The 19044-nt window shown below is 41.6% G+C and overlaps 1 protein-coding gene and 1 long non-coding RNA gene across 2 annotated transcripts; both read left to right on the forward strand.

Annotated features, from left to right (window-relative positions):
• The first annotated feature begins 3576 nt into the window (after window positions 1–3576).
• On the forward strand, window positions 3577–10640 carry LOC122971628. Its single transcript, XM_044338361.1, is given in 1 exon segment — window positions 3577–10640. A coding segment is annotated over 1 exon segment (5823 nt). The 5' UTR covers window positions 3577–3625; the 3' UTR covers window positions 9449–10640.
• Window positions 10641–17507: 6867 nt separating this feature from the next.
• Window positions 17508–18260, forward strand: LOC122971706. The gene is made up of 3 exons (XR_006399552.1): window positions 17508–17870; window positions 17974–18086; window positions 18221–18260. It is a non-coding gene; the product is annotated as an uncharacterized LOC122971706 (long non-coding RNA).
• The last annotated feature ends 784 nt before the right edge of the window (window positions 18261–19044 follow it).

Consider the following 19044-nt stretch of genomic DNA (forward strand, 5'->3'; position numbering starts at 1 on the left):
AAATGAAGTGCATGACTGAATAAATCAGTCTGAGGTTAATAAAGTTGTCATCTGTTTGATTTTCCTGAGGAAGAAGGAAGGCAAGAAAGGGAGAAAACAACGGCAGAAATATGACCCCATCAGCATTATCTCTTTATTTTATTGTTTCCGCAGAGGTCACTGTGAACACAGCCCCTTTACTCATTTTTCCTCCAACCTTTCCTACAGAATTTTTGCTTTTCCTTAGGATATTTTTCTCACTGTAAATCAAAAACCATGAGGCTTTGGCACAAGTATACAAGAAGCTATTCACATGAAACTATTCTACAGAGAGCCTCCATGGCGAGAGGCAGGTTTTCAGGTGTTACACAGAAACACACATTTTACATTCCACCAAGCACCGTACTCCAATTACAGATGCAAGTCACTGCCATTAAGAGTTTTCACAACTTCGTTCCTTCAGTCCTTTGCAATTTAATTGTTATTCTTTCTCTTCTCTTTTACTCCTCATTCTGTTTTTTCAGTCTCACTCTCACCAATTAAAGTCAATCAGCCGTCCGATTAGACCTCAGATTGAGGAAGACTGCTAAAAGGAGCTAATGTGAAATGTGGCACAAACAAAGCGGTGGCCGCCAGTTCAGCTGTCCCTCACAATGAGAGAGGAGGGAGAGGAGAGGAGCAGACCCACCAAACCTACAGAGAGTTTAGCAGAGTCTCAGACTTTACCACAAACACCACGGGTTTGCAAAAACATGAACCACATGTTGAAAGGATGAAAATCGATGCAGCAGAACCAGACATAGTCTTTTTTATTCCACACTTTCTTCTGCCTTGTCAAAACCTGGTGCCTACATTACTCACAATGCAACTCAACCACCAATAATTTGTTTGAGATTCAAATGTGTTATGCTAGTAGTAGCTAATGTAGCCTCAGACTACTAGCCTCAATCAGAGATGAGGGCTACAGTGGTCTTGTATGTAGCCTTGCGAATAGAATTGGACACCTTACTTAGTAGGGGTGTGCCCGAATATAAATACATTATTCGGCAAAGCACAAATAGTCAAAAAATATTTGTTTCATACAAATATTTTAAAAATTATTTGTTTTCGGGAAGAAAAAAACCCCATGTCAAATATCAGCACGCAGGTCGGTTACACCGCTATCTCAGTCTCTATCAGCAGGTCTCAATGAGGGGAGTCACATCCACCTGCTACATGACACACATTTCCTAATTTGGACATCACTCCTAGAGTTGGGGGTGTTCGCCAGAGATAAAGCTGAGCTACTGACACACGCAAAGTGCTCCCAGGGAACTCTCCATAACCGGTTGTTCCCCTTCTCCTTTCCACAAACTTAGGTTGTAAAAAATAGGCATTAAATGAAAAGTGCAAACCAATAATCACCTTTGATGTTTTTCCCTACACATTACACCCAGTGCTCTGTGTTATGGGTGTATAAATAGGTAGAGGTCTGTCTACAATGAGGCGATGAGTAAAGTTTTAGCTCAGTAGTCAGCACAGTTGTCAATGATTTGGGAGACTCCAGTTCGAGACCCGGTGTGGGGACCTCCTTCATAAGGTAGTTAATTCATGAACACTTATTATAACACTTTAATTTTCTAAAATTAATAGCAATAAAAAAAAATTTTTTTTAAAAAACAGGATTTTTAAACCTCTTTCCACTTTTATTCTAATACAAATACAAATACAAATAATTTTGCTGCCTCAACAAATACAGATACATATACAAATACTAGGCCCTCTGCACATCCCTATTACCTACACAATCAGAGGAGGAATGGTTTTTGAAATATAGACAATGGGAGTATGAATATGGAGAGAGAGCTAGTAAATTACTATTTTACTAATTACTATATCAGTAAAAGAAACTCTCACAAATGAGAAGTTGTAAAGTACCGATCTGACGGGTTCCCCATTGAATTCTACAGAATACAGAATTTTACAGAAATTGGCCCCTATCCTAAGTGAGGTGTTTACATGTAACCCTGTTAAAAAGGGACAATAAATAGTTTAAATATGTTCATGTTTGATAAAATGTGATTAAAAGTATTAAGAATAATATTTCATGAAGGTTGATAAAGTTTGTTTAAAAATAGTTTAATAAATAAGTTTAAAAAGATTCAAATATGCACTTTAAGATATTTCATGTTATTTTGAAAAGTCTCAGGGTTAAAGAGGAAGTACCGATTGAGAAAAGTGTAATTCTGGTAATTAATTGGTTAAGATCTGGCTAAACAGGAAGTGTGTGTATTTTGTTGTGTGAGCGAGAAACTTGACATTCAAGAGAGAGAGCGCGCGATACGGAGCAGAGAAGGGAGAACTGCCTGGCGTTTAATATGTTACAGTAAAAAAATATGCAGAGTACGGACACTGTTTATGAATAATAGGTAGAGATAAACGGACAGTGAGTCTCAAAGGACTGTTATTCAGTGCAGCACCGTGTTCGAGTTTAAAGGAGTACTTTGGCAAAGAGTGTTCAACGAGGAGCACAGCTAACAGCTAATGTAGCTCACATTAGCTTAGCTACGGACTTCATCTACGTGCAGCTAAACCAGCTACTCAACTGGTGAAGTTAGCCTGCGGTGTGCCGGACCTGTTCAGTGTGATCTGCGGTGAGTTCTACCGGGAGAGTGGGAGAAGTCATCTGCAGCCGACGTGGCCGCAACACGCTGGTCCTGACAGGAGGAATCGTCTACCTCATCCCATGTATCAGCAACCCGCTGGTATCGCACAGGGGACGAGGAGTACGCCATTACGGCAGTGAGTTGCCATCTGTTTTATTTCAGCGCTTTAGCGTGAAGCAGCCATTTTGTTTCTGGCTACAACGCACACAAGCATCGCTTCAGGCCTGCATCATTAACACTGGGTACCCATATCCTTTTCAGTTAGTTATAACTGCCGGCTTTAGGTGTGTTTCATTATTTGGTGGTTTTATAATGAGTGCACTCAAAAGGGGTATTTGAATATTAAGAAATTGATCATTTAAAAGGTACTGAAAAGTCTTTTGAACTTGAGTGTTATTTTTGTGTTTTATTTTCATTATTAAAAGAATATTTGTGTTTACATTTACAACAGTAAATCTTTAAAACTTACTTTTTTCTTGTCATTTGTATAAGTGTCTGAGAAATAGTACTGTTGATGTTTACCGACATATTGAGAGTACTTTTATTTCAATTGGCAAGTGTTTAGGAGAAAGGTATAAACTTAAAGGATACTTTAATTCTTATTTCATTTATCTACAGTTTTGATTAAAACATTAAAAATTAGTATTAAAACATTCAGTGAGTAAATAAAAGTGTCTTACATTATAGAATAAATAGAACTTAGTTCACCAATATTATATTACAGTGTACTTGTCATTCAGTATTAGTTAATCTTAAAGAAAGAGATTTCTAAAGCATAAAGAACTTGGGAAGCGTACCTCATAAAAATAGACCAGCCGTCTAGAGGGCGCTACATAAAATGGAGGCACTGCTGGGATTGTGGGTTAATTAATGCTGAAATTGGTGATTTGTGACTGTAAATTTCCTAGTGTGTGAACTATTCAACTGTGAAAAAAAAACAAAACTAAGACAAACAAAACAATATATGGTGATATTTAACTAACAGCAGCTAAAGTGTCACAATGTACAGGAACCAGCTGAAGAACTGGTGTCGAGGTGAAAACCTGGATGAGAGCCATGCCTTGCTGACCATCGTTCCTGAGAAGACAGAAACAGCACACATAGTAGAGACTTTGCAAACTGTAAAGTGCTTGGGACGGGTACAAGTGAGAGGAAGAATGTTAAACGAAACTACAAATGAAGTGCTGGTGCTTTGCGAGTGCAAAGAGAAATTGACTGATGCAGACGTCCCAAGTGAAGTTTTGAGCTCAGATGGACAAACTGCATGGAAAATATTCACTGTGGCTCAGAGCTCAGACCCTGAGTTGGACTTTAACCGTAAACTGCATGCTCTTCTACAAGCAGAAGGAAAGTCCACAGAGGATGTGCAGGCCTTGCTGACCCCGCACATACCTCCCTCTACAGAAGCCATCCTTCGTGCTGTGGGCGATCTGTTTGATAAGACTGTCAAGCCCTCAGCAGAAAGTGGAGGATACCGCCGCCTGCGGATCTTTTCCGGTATTGTGCCTACACCAGCAGGAGAGGAACAATTCGACCACTGGTTAGAGCAAGCTTACCTGATGGTTGAAGAGAGTGAGGGTTCTGCTAAAGACAAGAGGAGAAAGATAATGGAGAGTTTAAAGGGGCCAGCTCTGGAAGTGATAAAAGCAGTGCGTCTCTCCAATCCTGACATTGCCCCTGACAAGTGCCTGGAGGCTCTGGAAAACGCCTTTGGATTAGCAGAGTCTGGAGACGATTTGTATTTCACATTCAGAATGCAGCAGCAGCAACCTGGTGAGAAGCTATCTGATTTCCTCAGGAGATTAGAACGTTGCCTGTCCAAAGTGGTACAAAGAGGTGGTCTCACTCCCCTAGCCATGGATGGTGCACGGCTTGAGCAGCTTCTGAGGGGTGCAGTTAATGCTGATCTGATGTTAATCCAATTGCGACTGAGGGAGAGAAGAGCTAATCCCCCAACTTTCCTTGAGCTCCTGAAAGAAATTCGTTCAGAAGAAGAATATGAATCTTCTCGAGCAAAGCTGAACCATTCAGTGTATACAGTTCACACCAAGCTTCAAGAAGAAAACAAACACTCAGAGATACAGAGTTTGAGAGCTGAAATTAAAGAAGTGAAATCAATGTTTGCTGCGCTCTCTACACGGGACAAAGAGACACAAAATGAGAACTTTCAAACTAAAGTGAGAAATGTCCCAGAGACTAATGCTGATCCAGAAGTGATAGCTCTGAGGAAAGAACTGAAACAGTTACAACAAAAGGTGAACTCCAGATTACCTCAATCGTCTACACCTTCTCCCACAGTGATGACTGTAAACACTCAAAACAGACAAGGGGCTGAGACAGAAGAGCGTTTCTGCTATCGCTGTGGCGAAAATGGACACATGGCAGGGAAGTGCAAAAACCCTGAGAACCAAAGCAAAGTGATCCAAAGACTCATTCAAGCTCTCAAAAAGGCTAAGACCCATAGCACTCAACCTACTACTGATGTCCCCTCACCCAAAACTGACTGCACTGTGAGGAGGAGTGTAGTAGATCAGCTTGCCCCAACAGGCATACCAGAGGGTCTAATAGGGCCACCATCTTTGGAGCCTCTGAAAGTTAATGGACATTTGTGTGATGCATTACTCGACAGTGGCTCAAGAGTTAGCATCATCTTTGAATCCTGGTACAGGAGACATCTTGCTGATACTCCTATTCGCCCAGTAAGTGACCTTAACATTTGGGGTTTAAGTGACTCTGATTACCCTTATCTTGGCTACGTGGCAGTGGACCTAGAGTTTCCCAAAAAGGTAGCGGGTACCCCAACAGCCCTGTCAGCCCTGGCTCTCATTTGCCCCGATCCACCTGGTCCTGATCAGACACCTGTGATCCTCGGGACAAATACCAAGGCTAACCTATCCAAGCGGCTAGCCCAGCTGCGTGACGATAGAGTTGAAGGCACTGTAGCCCACGCCTTTGGCATACAGAACACTTTCCCAGAAACAGTGAAAGAAAAAGCCATTGACTTGTCAAATGAAGAGGATGACGAAATAGGTTGTGTAAAGTTGGCGGGTCGAAGCTCACTTGTCCTACCTGCAGGTGGCAGCATTAAAGTAGTCTGCAAAGTGGTGCTTGGAAAGTCCCTGCCAGATGACATCTTGATAGTAGAGGCCTCCAGTACAGCTACTCTCCCATCAGGCGTCATGCTCCAACCTATGGCAATACCCAGTAATGCTGTGGACATTAACCGGCTGACAGTTGTGGTTCATAATGAGTCGCAGAAAGAAGTGACCATTCCTGCCGGTGCTGTCCTGGGTCACCTGTGTGTAGCTGATGTGGTTACCACAGTGCCAAAACAAAAGCCAGAGACTGAGGATGCTTTTGATGTCAGAATGATCGACTTTGGTGAGTCACCTGTCCCCGAAACATGGAAAGCAAGGCTCAGACAAAAACTGTCTGAAAGAGCAGATGTATTCTCTCTTCATGAACTCGATGTGGGACTCGCCAAAGAAGTGGAGCACACGATCCGCTTATCTGATTCACGACCCTTTCGTGAACGCTCCAGACGCATCGCCCCTGCGGATATTGACGATGTGAGGCGTCATATTCAAAAGCTACTAGCTGCAGGCATCATTAAAGAGTCCAGAAGTCCATATGCATCGCCCATAGTGGTTGTGAGGAAAAAGAATGGGGATGTAAGGATGTGCATTGACTACCGCACACTAAACAGCCGCACTGTACCAGATCAATACACTACCCCACGCATCGATGAGGCTCTTGACTGCCTGTCGGGTAGTAAATGGTTCTCAGTGATCGACTTAAGAAGTGGTTACTATCAAATAGCCATGAAAGAAGAGGACAAAGAAAAGACTGCCTTTATCTGCCCTCTCGGGTTCTACCAATTTGAGAGGATGCCTTAAGGCATAACTGGAGCTCCTGCAACCTTCCAGCGCCTCATGGAGAAAGCAGTTGGAGACATGAACATGCTCCAAGTAATAGTCTATCTGGATGATCTGATCATATTCGGAAAGACCCTGGCAGAACATGAAGAGAGACTCTTAAAGGTGCTGGACAGACTCAGAGAAGTAGGGCTCAAGATTTCACTTGACAAATGTCAGTTTTGCCAAACAAAGGTCAAGTATGTGGGTCATATTGTGACTGCTGAGGGTGTTGCTGCTGACCCTGCAAAAATCGAAGCTGTGACCACTTGGCCCCAACCTTACAATCTCAAGACCCTACGATCCTTTTTGGGTTTTTGTGGTTATTATAGACGATTTATCCACAACTACTCCTCCATCGTCCGCCCTTTGACTGACCTCACTAAAGGTTATGGCCCCCCTCAGCGTAGCAAAAAGCCAGTAAAAGGGAAGAGAGATGTTTATTTGGATGAGAAGGAGCTGTTTGGAGACAGGTGGGACGAGTCATGCACTGAAGCCTTTGAAAAAATCAAACAGTGTTTGACAAACGCCCCTGTGCTCGCCTTTGCAGATCCTGATAAGCCCTACACACTGCATGTCGATGCTAGCCTTACGGGACTGGGAGCTGTGCTTTATCAGGCATACCCAAAAGGCTTGCGACCAGTGGCGTTCGCAAGCAGAAAACTGAGCTCGTCAGAAAAAAACTACGCCATCCATCAGTTAGAGTTTCTGTCGCTGAAATGGGCAGTTGTGGAGAAATTTCACGACTATCTCTACGGAGCCCACTTTACTGTGCGTACAGACAACAACCCTCTAACTTACGTCCTGACATCAGCAAAGCTCAACGCCACAGGACATCGGTGGCTGTCGGACTTGTCAGTGTACGATTTTAACATTATCTACAGACCAGGTAGAAATAACATTGATGCTGATCTGTTGTCACGCATAGAGGCAAGAGATGAGGAGACGGAATGGCAGAGCATCTCGCAGGCTGGAGTCAAGTCAATATGCCAGCGAGTCGGTGTTCTTGGCCCATCGGCAGACTCCCCCAAGTATGCTGAACAGCTTGGAGCTCCACCTGACTGCATTCCTGACGTGTATGCTTTCCCCACACGTCTTCAGCTTAACTCACTGGAACAAATGTCCAGGCAGGACTTAATGGCAGCCCAAGCCCAAGACGGCTTGATAGCACCCACCATACAAGCTTTAAAGTGTGGCAAGTGGAAAGACAACCCAGAGTTACTCCCTATGAAAAGAGAGATGGGTAAGCTAGTCATGACTGACGGGTTACTACATCGGGTGAGCACATGCCACACAGGGAAAAAGACACAGCAGCTAGTGCTACCTGCCAAGTTCAAAGCAGTAGTACTCAAAACCATGCACGATGACCTTGGTCATTTAGGAGTGGACAGAGTCACTGACATGATCAGGAGCCGATTCTTCTGGCCAAAGATGTCAGTCGATGTAGAGCAATATGTGAAAAACTGCGGAGAGTGTGTGCTCAGGAAGACTCCATGTCAAAGAGCTGCACCGTTACATCAGATAGTGAGCTCTGGACCTATGGACCTCGTCTGTATTGACTTCCTGTCTATGGAACCTGACTCAAGAGGAGTGAGTAATGTGCTTGTCATAACTGACCATTTTACGAGATACGCCCAAGCTTTCCCCACTCTCAATCAAAAAGCTCTCACAGTGGCAAAAGTCTTAGTGGAAAAGTACTTTGTACATTATGGCCTGCCATCTCGTATTCACTCTGATCAAGGCAGAGACTTTGAGTCTCGACTCATTAAAGAGTTGTTAAAGATACTGGGCATACAGAAGTCAAGGACCACCCCTTACCACCCCCAGGGTGATCTCCAACCTGAACGCTTCAACAGAACTCTGTTATCCATGTTGGCCACACTCAACCAAGAAAAGAAGCGGCAATGGAGTCAGCATGTAGTGCACCTGGTGCATGCATACAATAGCACCAAGTGTGACGCCACGGGATACTCCCCGTATATGCTGATGTTCGGCCGAGAGGCTCGACTCCCGCTGGATGTATGCTTTGGGACATGCCCAGATGGCAAAGTTGACCAACCACATTCTGCATATGTTGCCAAACTGAAAGAGGATTTGCAGACAGCCTATAACCTGGCCACAGAGGTCTCTAACAAGAGACACCAGCAAAATAAAAAGGCATACGACAAGAGACTTAGGTTCCACAAACTAGAACCTGGCGACAGAGTATTGCTGAAAAACCTTGGATTGAAGGGAAAACACAAACTGGAAAATCGCTGGTACTATGTCCCTTATGTTGTAGTGGATAAGTTGCCAAACTTGCCTGTTTACAGAGTAAAGCCACTAAACGTCAAAGGGAAGGTCAAAACATTGCACAGAGATAATCTCCTTCTCATAGGAGATCGAGTGAGGATACCAGTGCAGGAGGAAATGGAGAATGTTCCAAAGAGACCTGTGACTCGAAGTCGTGTCCCCAACCGACACAAAAGAAACTCCACAGATCACACTGTACAAAGAGAAAACCATACCTTGAGTGATTCTTCTGATCTGGAGTGTGAATGGCCGACCAAACCCTATAGGGAGTTAATGGGAAATCTCTTGCGAAGGAGAGAAAGACATAGTGCTGAAGGATCAGAGCAGTTGGAAGTCCTCAGTCCTTCAGAAGAGAGTCACTCAGAGAGAGACCACTCTCCTGTAGAGCATGTTCCAGATGTCCCTCAAGCAACCGACTCTGAGTCAGGACCACTCTCCAGTGAAGATGAGCAACTACCCTCGAGCTGTTCTAATGTACATGTGACACCAAAGCCAAGTAGGCCAAAAAGATCATTGAAACCAGTTGTAAGACTTACCTATGATGAGCCAGGAAAGGCCAAAGATCAACCCATTACCATTGTACATAGAGGGGTTACTATAAAAATTGGTAAGCACTAAGCTGGGTCTCATAATCTCACCCTTAATACTTTGAGTAGAAACTTAAGTTAAGTTTTGTAATCTGATGAGGACATCAGACGTTTAAAGGGGGGAGGGTGTAACCCTGTTAAAAAGGGACAATAAATAGTTTAAATATGTTCATGTTTGATAAAATGTGATTAAAAGTATTAAGAATAATATTTCATGAAGGTTGATAAAGTTTGTTTAAAAATAGTTTAATAAATAAGTTTAAAAAGATTCAAATATGCACTTTAAGATATTTCATGTTATTTTGAAAAGTCTCAGGGTTAAAGAGGAAGTACCGATTGAGAAAAGTGTAATTCTGGTAATTAATTGGTTAAGATCTGGCTAAACAGGAAGTGTGTGTATTTTGTTGTGTGAGCGAGAAACTTGACATTCAAGAGAGAGAGCGCGCGATACGGAGCAGAGAAGGGAGAACTGCCTGGCGTTTAATATGTTACAGTAAAAAAATATGCAGAGTACGGACACTGTTTATGAATAATAGGTAGAGATAAACGGACAGTGAGTCTCAAAGGACTGTTATTCAGTGCAGCACCGTGTTCGAGTTTAAAGGAGTACTTTGGCAAAGAGTGTTCAACGAGGAGCACAGCTAACAGCTAATGTAGCTCACATTAGCTTAGCTACGGACTTCATCTACGTGCAGCTAAACCAGCTACTCAACTGGTGAAGTTAGCCTGCGGTGTGCCGGACCTGTTCAGTGTGATCTGCGGTGAGTTCTACCGGGAGAGTGGGAGAAGTCATCTGCAGCCGACGTGGCCGCAACACGCTGGTCCTGACAGGAGGAATCGTCTACCTCATCCCATGTATCAGCAACCCGCTGGTATCGCACAGGGGACGAGGAGTACGCCATTACGGCAGTGAGTTGCCATCTGTTTTATTTCAGCGCTTTAGCGTGAAGCAGCCATTTTGTTTCTGGCTACAACGCACACAAGCATCGCTTCAGGCCTGCATCATTAACACTGGGTACCCATATCCTTTTCAGTTAGTTATAACTGCCGGCTTTAGGTGTGTTTCATTATTTGGTGGTTTTATAATGAGTGCACTCAAAAGGGGTATTTGAATATTAAGAAATTGATCATTTAAAAGGTACTGAAAAGTCTTTTGAACTTGAGTGTTATTTTTGTGTTTTATTTTCATTATTAAAAGAATATTTGTGTTTACATTTACAACAGTAAATCTTTAAAACTTACTTTTTTCTTGTCATTTGTATAAGTGTCTGAGAAATAGTACTGTTGATGTTTACCGACATATTGAGAGTACTTTTATTTCAATTGGCAAGTGTTTAGGAGAAAGGTATAAACTTAAAGGATACTTTAATTCTTATTTCATTTATCTACAGTTTTGATTAAAACATTAAAAATTAGTATTAAAACATTCAGTGAGTAAATAAAAGTGTCTTACATTATAGAATAAATAGAACTTAGTTCACCAATATTATATTACAGTGTACTTGTCATTCAGTATTAGTTAATCTTAAAGAAAGAGATTTCTAAAGCATAAAGAACTTGGGAAGCGTACCTCATAAAAATAGACCAGCCGTCTAGAGGGCGCTACATACAGATACATTTGAGAAGAAGTCATTACTGCCAACTATGATGGAAGCTATAATTTCATTTCTACATAAAACAGGCAGAGGATCCTCCTCTGACGTGCTAATCAGACCTGTAAGTTTGGTCTAAAGCAACTATAAGATTCTAACAAAGGTCCTTGCAGTTAGTTTTAATAAGGCCATGAACTCTATAATACATCTTAATTTAACAGGATTTATCTTGGGGCTTTTTGGTATTTTGTACAAATTATTTAACATTCTCTATATGTCTGGATCATTGTCTCTGGAGGTGAATCTCTCTCGATGCCCACAAAGCATTTGACCAAATAGTATATAACTATTTGTTCACAGCTGTAAATAAATTTGGCTTTGGCTTGACTTTTTGTTCTTAGATTGAGATCCTATATGCGTCACCAAAGGTCTGTATTAGAACAAACAAAATTGTTCATTTTGCCCTGTGCCGTGGTACCAGACAGGGGTGTCATTTGTCCCCACTTCTTTTTGACATGGGTATTAACAATACCTGTTTTTATCACAAAATCTTTTTTTTAAAGAACTGGACAACTGCATTTCGTTTCATTTCATTCTTTTATCTGGAACAGATCCATCCCAAGGATTCGTAAATCATATCTGGAGAGACAGAAGGTAAAAGGGAGATTGGCATTGCCAAACGTTTTACAATATTATTGGGCTTCCAATATTCACAGGGTGGTTTATTGGGTATCACAATTTTACCATGGTATTGGACCAGTATGGGCTGAGATGGCACAGGCTTTGTGTTGTCTGGTGTCTTTAACATCTATGCTCTGCGCTGCCCTACCTCTGAGCAAGAAAAACCTGACAAACCCCATTTTGAAAATATGGCTTCAGTTGAGGTCCCACTTCAAGTTTAAACAGGTACTGCCTTTACTGCCTATTACAGCCAATGCCCTATTCCCACCTTCTCTCCTAGACTCTGCCTTCCAACTGTGGTTCAGGAAGGGATTCAGATGTGTATGGGATCTCTATCAAGACAATAATTTCATCCTTTTTGAAAAAATGGCACAACAATATGACATTCTACACTCCCATTTCTACAGGTATCTCCAGGTTTGTAGTTTTGTTCTTAGTTCCCTTCCCATCTTCACCAACACATCATTGGATTTCTAGACTTGTGACCCTCTGCAGTAAGGCCTGCTATCCAAACTATACAGTTCAATTCAAGAAATGGTTTCTCCATCTCTGAATCACCTTAGGAAGTGTGCTTAAGACTTTGGGACTGAAATTAATGAAGTATGGCAGTCTGAAGTTTCAAGAATTCATTCAACCTCCATATGCATTACACATGGTATATTGCAATTTAAGGTAATACATAGATTATACTTCAGCAGAAGTAAACTAGGTAATATTTTCCCAGGATTAGAATAAGATCTGGAAATAAGACCAGGACCCAGGCTATTTGAAGTAGCACCTGGGATGTTTGCACTTACAGATGCACAGTGTAATGCCTTAGCTTTTTTGTTATTATTGGCACAACGGTTAGTGTTGATTCACTGGAAATCTGCCAAACCACCATTACACTGTAAATGGGTGGAAAGTGTTACGACACATCTCAAGCTTGAAAACTTAAATACTCCACAAGGGGCTCAGCAAAGATTCCAGAAAGTCTGGAAGCCTTTCCTTTCATACTTTGAACAAAATTTTGTATCCAAACATTAAGTATAGATTCCTTGAACCACTGTCCCCACTCCCACCCTAAGTGTATTTGGCAGTTTTTTGTGTTGTTTTGTTTTGTTCCTGTTTGTGCAAATGTGTTTGTGCATTGGGCTTAGTGTATTCTCTTGAGCTATGATATTGATTGTTGTGATTTGTGTCATGTTGTGACGAGTGAATGCATTTGTCGGAAAAGTTTGATAAAAAGATTAAAAAATAAATAAAGGGATCTAGTAATCTCACTTCTCTCTAACTCCACACTTCCAGATATTTTTAATTCCCAAACTTGTAGTGTTCAGTCCCAACCCACAGTTTATCAGACTTCATGCATCTCTTTCTGGAGCCACAAAAGGCTATTTATGTAAAATTAGTAAAATTGGTGGGATTCCCCTTTAATGATAACCGTTTTCCAATGTTGGTATTAATTATAATGCAGCACATGCTAACCAGATTGATCTCGTTCCCTCTTGTCCCAAGAAAAGCAGCTGTGTCAGTTGTCTGCTCAAATGCTTAAAACAACCAATGCTTATGTTTACCTGCCTAGGAATTCTAGAGACCATGTTAATTATGACTCTTGTTTGTCAGAGTGACGTTGTTAAAGTGCCTTAAAAATCCCTGTAGGGAGCAAGTTGGTGGAAATGTATACACCGACTTGCTCTCAACAATGCTTCACCCCTAAATTCCACCGGGCGCGTATGCGCCGCGTTCCGGCTCCGATGCAGCTGCCGGAGCTGATCGGGGCCACTTAAGTCAATGTGTCCGATTCCACTGGGCGTGCCGCGGCGCGTTTCAGAAGCATCCCAGAAGTGGCTCTCCGCTCCGCTGCGCTAAAGATAGGTGCCTCGTCTATTTTTTACAGAGGCCACGTCAAGCAGCACAGAGCAGATCGAGCTGGGCAGGAAGTCAGACACAGAAACAGCATTGAGCATCCGGTGAATTTTCAAAATAAATGACCCAAACAATTACTGTCAATTACTGCTATCAGTCAAATTCATCTTAAACTTTGTTTGTTGTGCTTTGTCTCTTTTTTTGGCAAATTAATTACACTCAAAACACAAGTGTAGGTAGGTGGAGAGAGAGTCTGTAACCATAACTGTACAAAAATGTATAAAAAGAACAATTACACTTAATGGAAATTAAAAAGGCAACCAGATGAACTGATAACCAAAAGATCCACAGTTCAACTTGAACTGCGGGTCCAGTACACAGGCCATGTTCATCACTGTAGATGAGCCCACAGGGAAACTGCATTATGACAGGAGCTCACAAAACACAATCAAACAGCAAGCTCAAGAGTAGTAATAAAATAGGAATATAAGATTTTAAAAAACTAATATGGATATCCAGGATATACAAGTCAGAGGATTTCATGATATTCACAGGCTGGAGAATAAGTGCCAACTTGTGGTACCAGCCTACTCACCTGTAGCCAGATCTGAATCTTTATACCACTCTTGTAAGTTCTTGTGGATGGCACATTTCATGCTCCTCACCAGGCTGGCTGCTGTAGTCATCCTCTTCTGTAAGAATGGATTCAGTCAAATGCTGAAGGACAGGTCTCAGGGAGGAGGTTATGATACAGGTCTCTGCAGCCAGGGGATCACTAAAGGTCCTAAGTGACTTCAGCATCTTACATGTGTCCTCAAGAGTAGAAATGTATGCACAAGGTGCCTGGTACTTCTGTCATCCATGAGAGTAGCTGCCACTGCAGTATACTGATCAACAAACCAGCAAACATTACATTAGATTAAGTTAGAAAACTGTTTCTAATTCCTAATTTACACAACAGGCTTGCTGAGCAGCATGCAGGGAATGTTTGTGCGTGTGTCTGAGAGTGAGAAAAAAAAGAAAGAGAGAGAAAGAGAGTGAGGTGTGAGAGAGAAGCAAGCGAGTGTGTAGTGCATGGTAAAGGAAACATGTACTAAATGCTAATAAATAATGCATTTCTTGATTTATCTATGTTGTTTTCTTACATTAATGTGCTCAGTGCCTTTAAAACTGCGTAGACCTATGTTGACACTGACAGAATAGTTCTATGGACAGGATATTATCATGTCCAAAAAATTCTAACTTACCTGGAAATCATGTCATATGTGGACCCCCATCAAGTCATAACATCTTGGATCAAGGTATGTTGGAGGAGATTTAGTTCTGCTTGCTTTTTTGCCAGCTCCCTCCTTCTCTTCTGTGAATGGTTAAATCTCTGGATGACACTCCTGCAAGCCCTCACAGCTGCATCCACGTGGTCAATCTTCAGGGCTTTCCAAGTACAAGATTTAAATTATGTCCAAAGCAGCTGATCCAGTAATGTCAGTAGTGACACACATGACTGCTGTCTGGTCAATTCCCCTCTCTTATATTAGATTTTCAAATGTCTGTTTAATGTTTTCACTTGTTTGGTCGTCAGGTAAAAAAGCAGTCTCTCGACATGCGGCTTTCATTTCCCATGCTGGTGTGATGAAGTGAGCTGTTAAGCTCACATAGGGGTGTCTAGTATTGCTGGTCCAGGGATCAGTTGTAAATGCAAAGTGCTCGGCTTCAGCCAAGGGGCTGACAATGTCAGCTCTTACTTTTAGGTACATGTTTGGGATTTCTTTATCTGAAAATTGTTGTCTTCTTAGGATTTTGTATTTTGGAGCAACTGTTTCCATCAGTGCTTTAAAGGTTGGCCTCTCTACAGTTCTAAAGGACATCATGTCCTTTGCTATGAAGTAGGCCAATGATTTAGTAATGGCTTAATCCTGACTTGCACTAGCCATGTCTGCTTTTCTTTTCTCCACCGACTTTAAATAACAACACAACTAAGACCTTAATCCAACACATGTCTACCAACACATTGTCTTTTTTAGAGAATCCAAAAAATTCCCACACTGCCAGGATAACTTTTTCAGGTGCGGGTAGAGTGTCTTGCTCTCGTCTTTCATCTCCAACATGATTTTCCGTGGCAGTTGTGGCCTCACAACAGTGGTAGTGGCTAACTAGTTACTGTGTCATCGTCGTCTTCTTTTTTCCGGTTTATGGCAACCAGCGTTAAGGTGCATTACTGCCACCTACTATGTTGGAGTGTAAACCAGAAAGAAATGGAAATGATTTAAGAGGCACTGGGTTATTTATACAATATTATCATATGTGTTGTATTAACATGAGATCAGTTTTTCATTTTTTGAATGTCACAGTTATCGTCAATACCGTTATATTTTGACATCCCTACCCGGAACGGTTTGGCAACGCACCACTAAATTGTAGAATAGATGTATGCTAGCCAGCTTAGCCAAGGTAGCCTGGTTACCCTGTAGTGTCGCTGCCTTCAGAATGAAAAACAAGAGACCCATAACACTGACCGAGTACAACACTAAGATAAAAATATGCTCCGTTATCTCCTTGGTGAAATGATACTATATCTCGTCTTCCCCCTCCCCTCTCTGTGTCAGTCAGTTTTTCACTCCGTCATTGAGTGAAGCTGTTCAGAGCGACTATTTGATTTCTGACACCATCAGACAGCATATCCTAAGAACCAGTTCTGAGAGAGAAAAATGTAGTTAAAAAGAACAAAAGTAAAGTAGTGGTTTGGTCCCTCTGACTCAGTACACCAGTAGATTATAAATACTAAAGCATCGGTGTGTAAGCAGCATGTTACTGTTGTAGCTGCTGAAGGTGGAGCTAATATTCAACTTCTTTATATACAGTCAGACCATAAATCATCATAAAACAGCTGTCAGCAGGTGTCCTGACTCCTTGCAAGAAACAGAGAAGTTGTTTTCCTTTTCCACTGCAGCACAACTAAACTGTGTCAGTAGTAGTCAAGACCATTTAATGCAGTGATACTCAGCCTTGCCCTACTCAGGAACCACATTAACAAAAAAAATATTTTTGCAAAGCCACAATACAAAAACGTCTCTTTCCTCCCTGTAACCATTATGCATTTGAGAATAAGGATTATAGTAATATGTCATTAAGGAATGAAAAGCATGATGTATAGTGCAGTAACTGTAATTTATTATTAGGGTAAATACTATTGTATTTCGTGTGTTTGTTTCTTTGTTATTACGGGACATCAGACCTAAATTTGACCCCCTAAACATGCTCAAAAACTCACCAAATTTGGCACTGCATTTCCAGTGCAGTGCATCTTTAATGTTAATAACTGCACACTGGCCCAATCAATAAATCAAATCAATAATATACGTGCTCTAATGTTCCTATTTCTTCTATGTCACACGATTCAGTATGTTGTGCAGATTCTCATGGAGAACTTTTGTACCAAGTATCATTTTATTAAAAACAACAGAATTGAAGAAATATCATGTTATAATTACTTTACTGTGGGTAGAATTATATCAAATGTTACATACTGGTGCAGTGTGGCTTTATGTACAACATTCCCAAATTCGGTTGCAATCCAATTTAGTATTGAAAGGTTCTGGCCGGTTAAAGGCATCATCCACACCTTCAAAAGTTTGGCAACCAATTACAAACGGTAAGCGATACCCAGAAATTAACTCATAAGTCTTTATATTTTTGTGAAAAGTGTTTTTTAACAGACACTAAAAAGTCTAAAGTTATGACTTAATACTGTGGTATGTGAATGCTGGTGAATATAGTATCTTGTGGTGAAGGGCATGGTGCTACAATATACATTTTGAACTCAATATTATTTGCATATCGAGGTGAAAAAAATGTAGAAATACACAGCATTCATTTTGATTTGGCATGTTGCGGAGACCCCCCTCCCCACCCCCCTTCAGCTTCTTGACCACTTTTTAGCATTTTTCAAAATTATGCAGTGGGCGGAGTTAAACTCAGACGTGGGTTCAGTTCCCTCATTTTCATATCAGCAGTTCCGTTCTTTGATGTGTCAAGAATGTTGATGACGTCACACACATCTACATTCTGAATGTTCTTAACTTGAAGAACTCAAGCACATTCTCACTCATTTGGTACCTGATCGCTCAGCTGTCCAAACCCTCTGAACCAACGTATTCGTTCATTGCGTTCCACAAACCTGGTTACTGATTGTTTACTTTACTGATTGATTGTTTTTTTCTCTCTGTGGAAAACTGACATCTCTTAAAAATGGACGCCAATGCTGTCTTTAAACGAGTCCAACAAATGAGACCATCCTCTTTCTCTGAAGAAAGGCGATGCCACTACCAAGCAGAAGTAAGTCACTGTCAAATGTAAAGGTGCACCGTTCAATTTAATGTTACATTTGAGTATAATATGTGTTTCTGTGAGCTGATTGTTTGCTGAATCTGTCTTGCAGAAAATGATGCTCAGGTAGTTCATGCTCCTGAAGCAGCAGGATCAAGTCCCTGATCATTTAACTGTCAGACAGATGAAGACCTGGCTGCTGACAGGAAGGAACTTTGTGGAGGAGTAAGTCAAACTGACCGTTTATATGACTCATACACCGATAGAGAACTGACATATTATATTACAGCTTTTTTACAAACATGTAACAGTTGTAGAAAATAACACAAAACACAAAATTTTATTTTTACATGTTTCAGGAAATGATGATGAATGATGATGGCCGACTCAAGACAAAACATCTCCTCATGGCTGAACTGGTGAGTAAATATAGTGAATCTTCAGACTGTAGTTTGATATGTAAACCTGTGTGTAACATTAGTCTACTATAAACCTTTATTATCTTATGGCTGAAACTAACTGAGTGTTGTTGACAGGCCGACAACAGTGAGGAGATTCTGTCTCTGTCAAATGGAGCAGGAGGAGCTGGACGAGGAGAGGCAGCTTTCACAGCTGCTGAACAGGAAGGTCACACTGGAGGGCCTTTAGATGTTTGTTACAGTCTTCCGACCAAAAGCAGAGGAGGCTGTGCGAACATATCTACTGTCACTGATCAGCAAGCTGCTGAAATATTTTGGTGGATCTTGCATTCCATCCATCTCTTCAGGGGATGCAAAGCCAGGAGAGCTCTTAGAGCTCCAGCAGAGCACTGCACCAGTCATCCAGGAGGTGATAAACACCACTCTGAAGTTCCTCCTGGGGGAACCAGAGTCTGCAGACCAAATTGAAGCAGCCAGTGTTGAGGTTGGGAGACTGCTGAGTCTGCCTCAGTATGGACCTCTCTCTGCAGCTCCTCTGCTCGGGGTCTGCACTAATGCAGCAAAATTCATGGTCAAATCCATCTTAAAGGATTTTGACCATCACTCCAAGACCTTCCACATAATGGACTATGATGACAGCTTGTTCTCTGCAAGAGAGAACGTCATCTTTGCAATCCAAGATACGGACAATAGAGTGCAGACTGCCGCATGCAGACCTCAGCCTCAGCTCAGCACGTCGGAAGGGTCACAAGAGGGACTTCTGG

The sequence above is a fragment of the Thunnus albacares genome, chromosome 20 (assembly GCF_914725855.1).
Source record: "Thunnus albacares chromosome 20, fThuAlb1.1, whole genome shotgun sequence".
NCBI lineage: Eukaryota > Metazoa > Chordata > Actinopteri > Scombriformes > Scombridae > Thunnus > Thunnus albacares.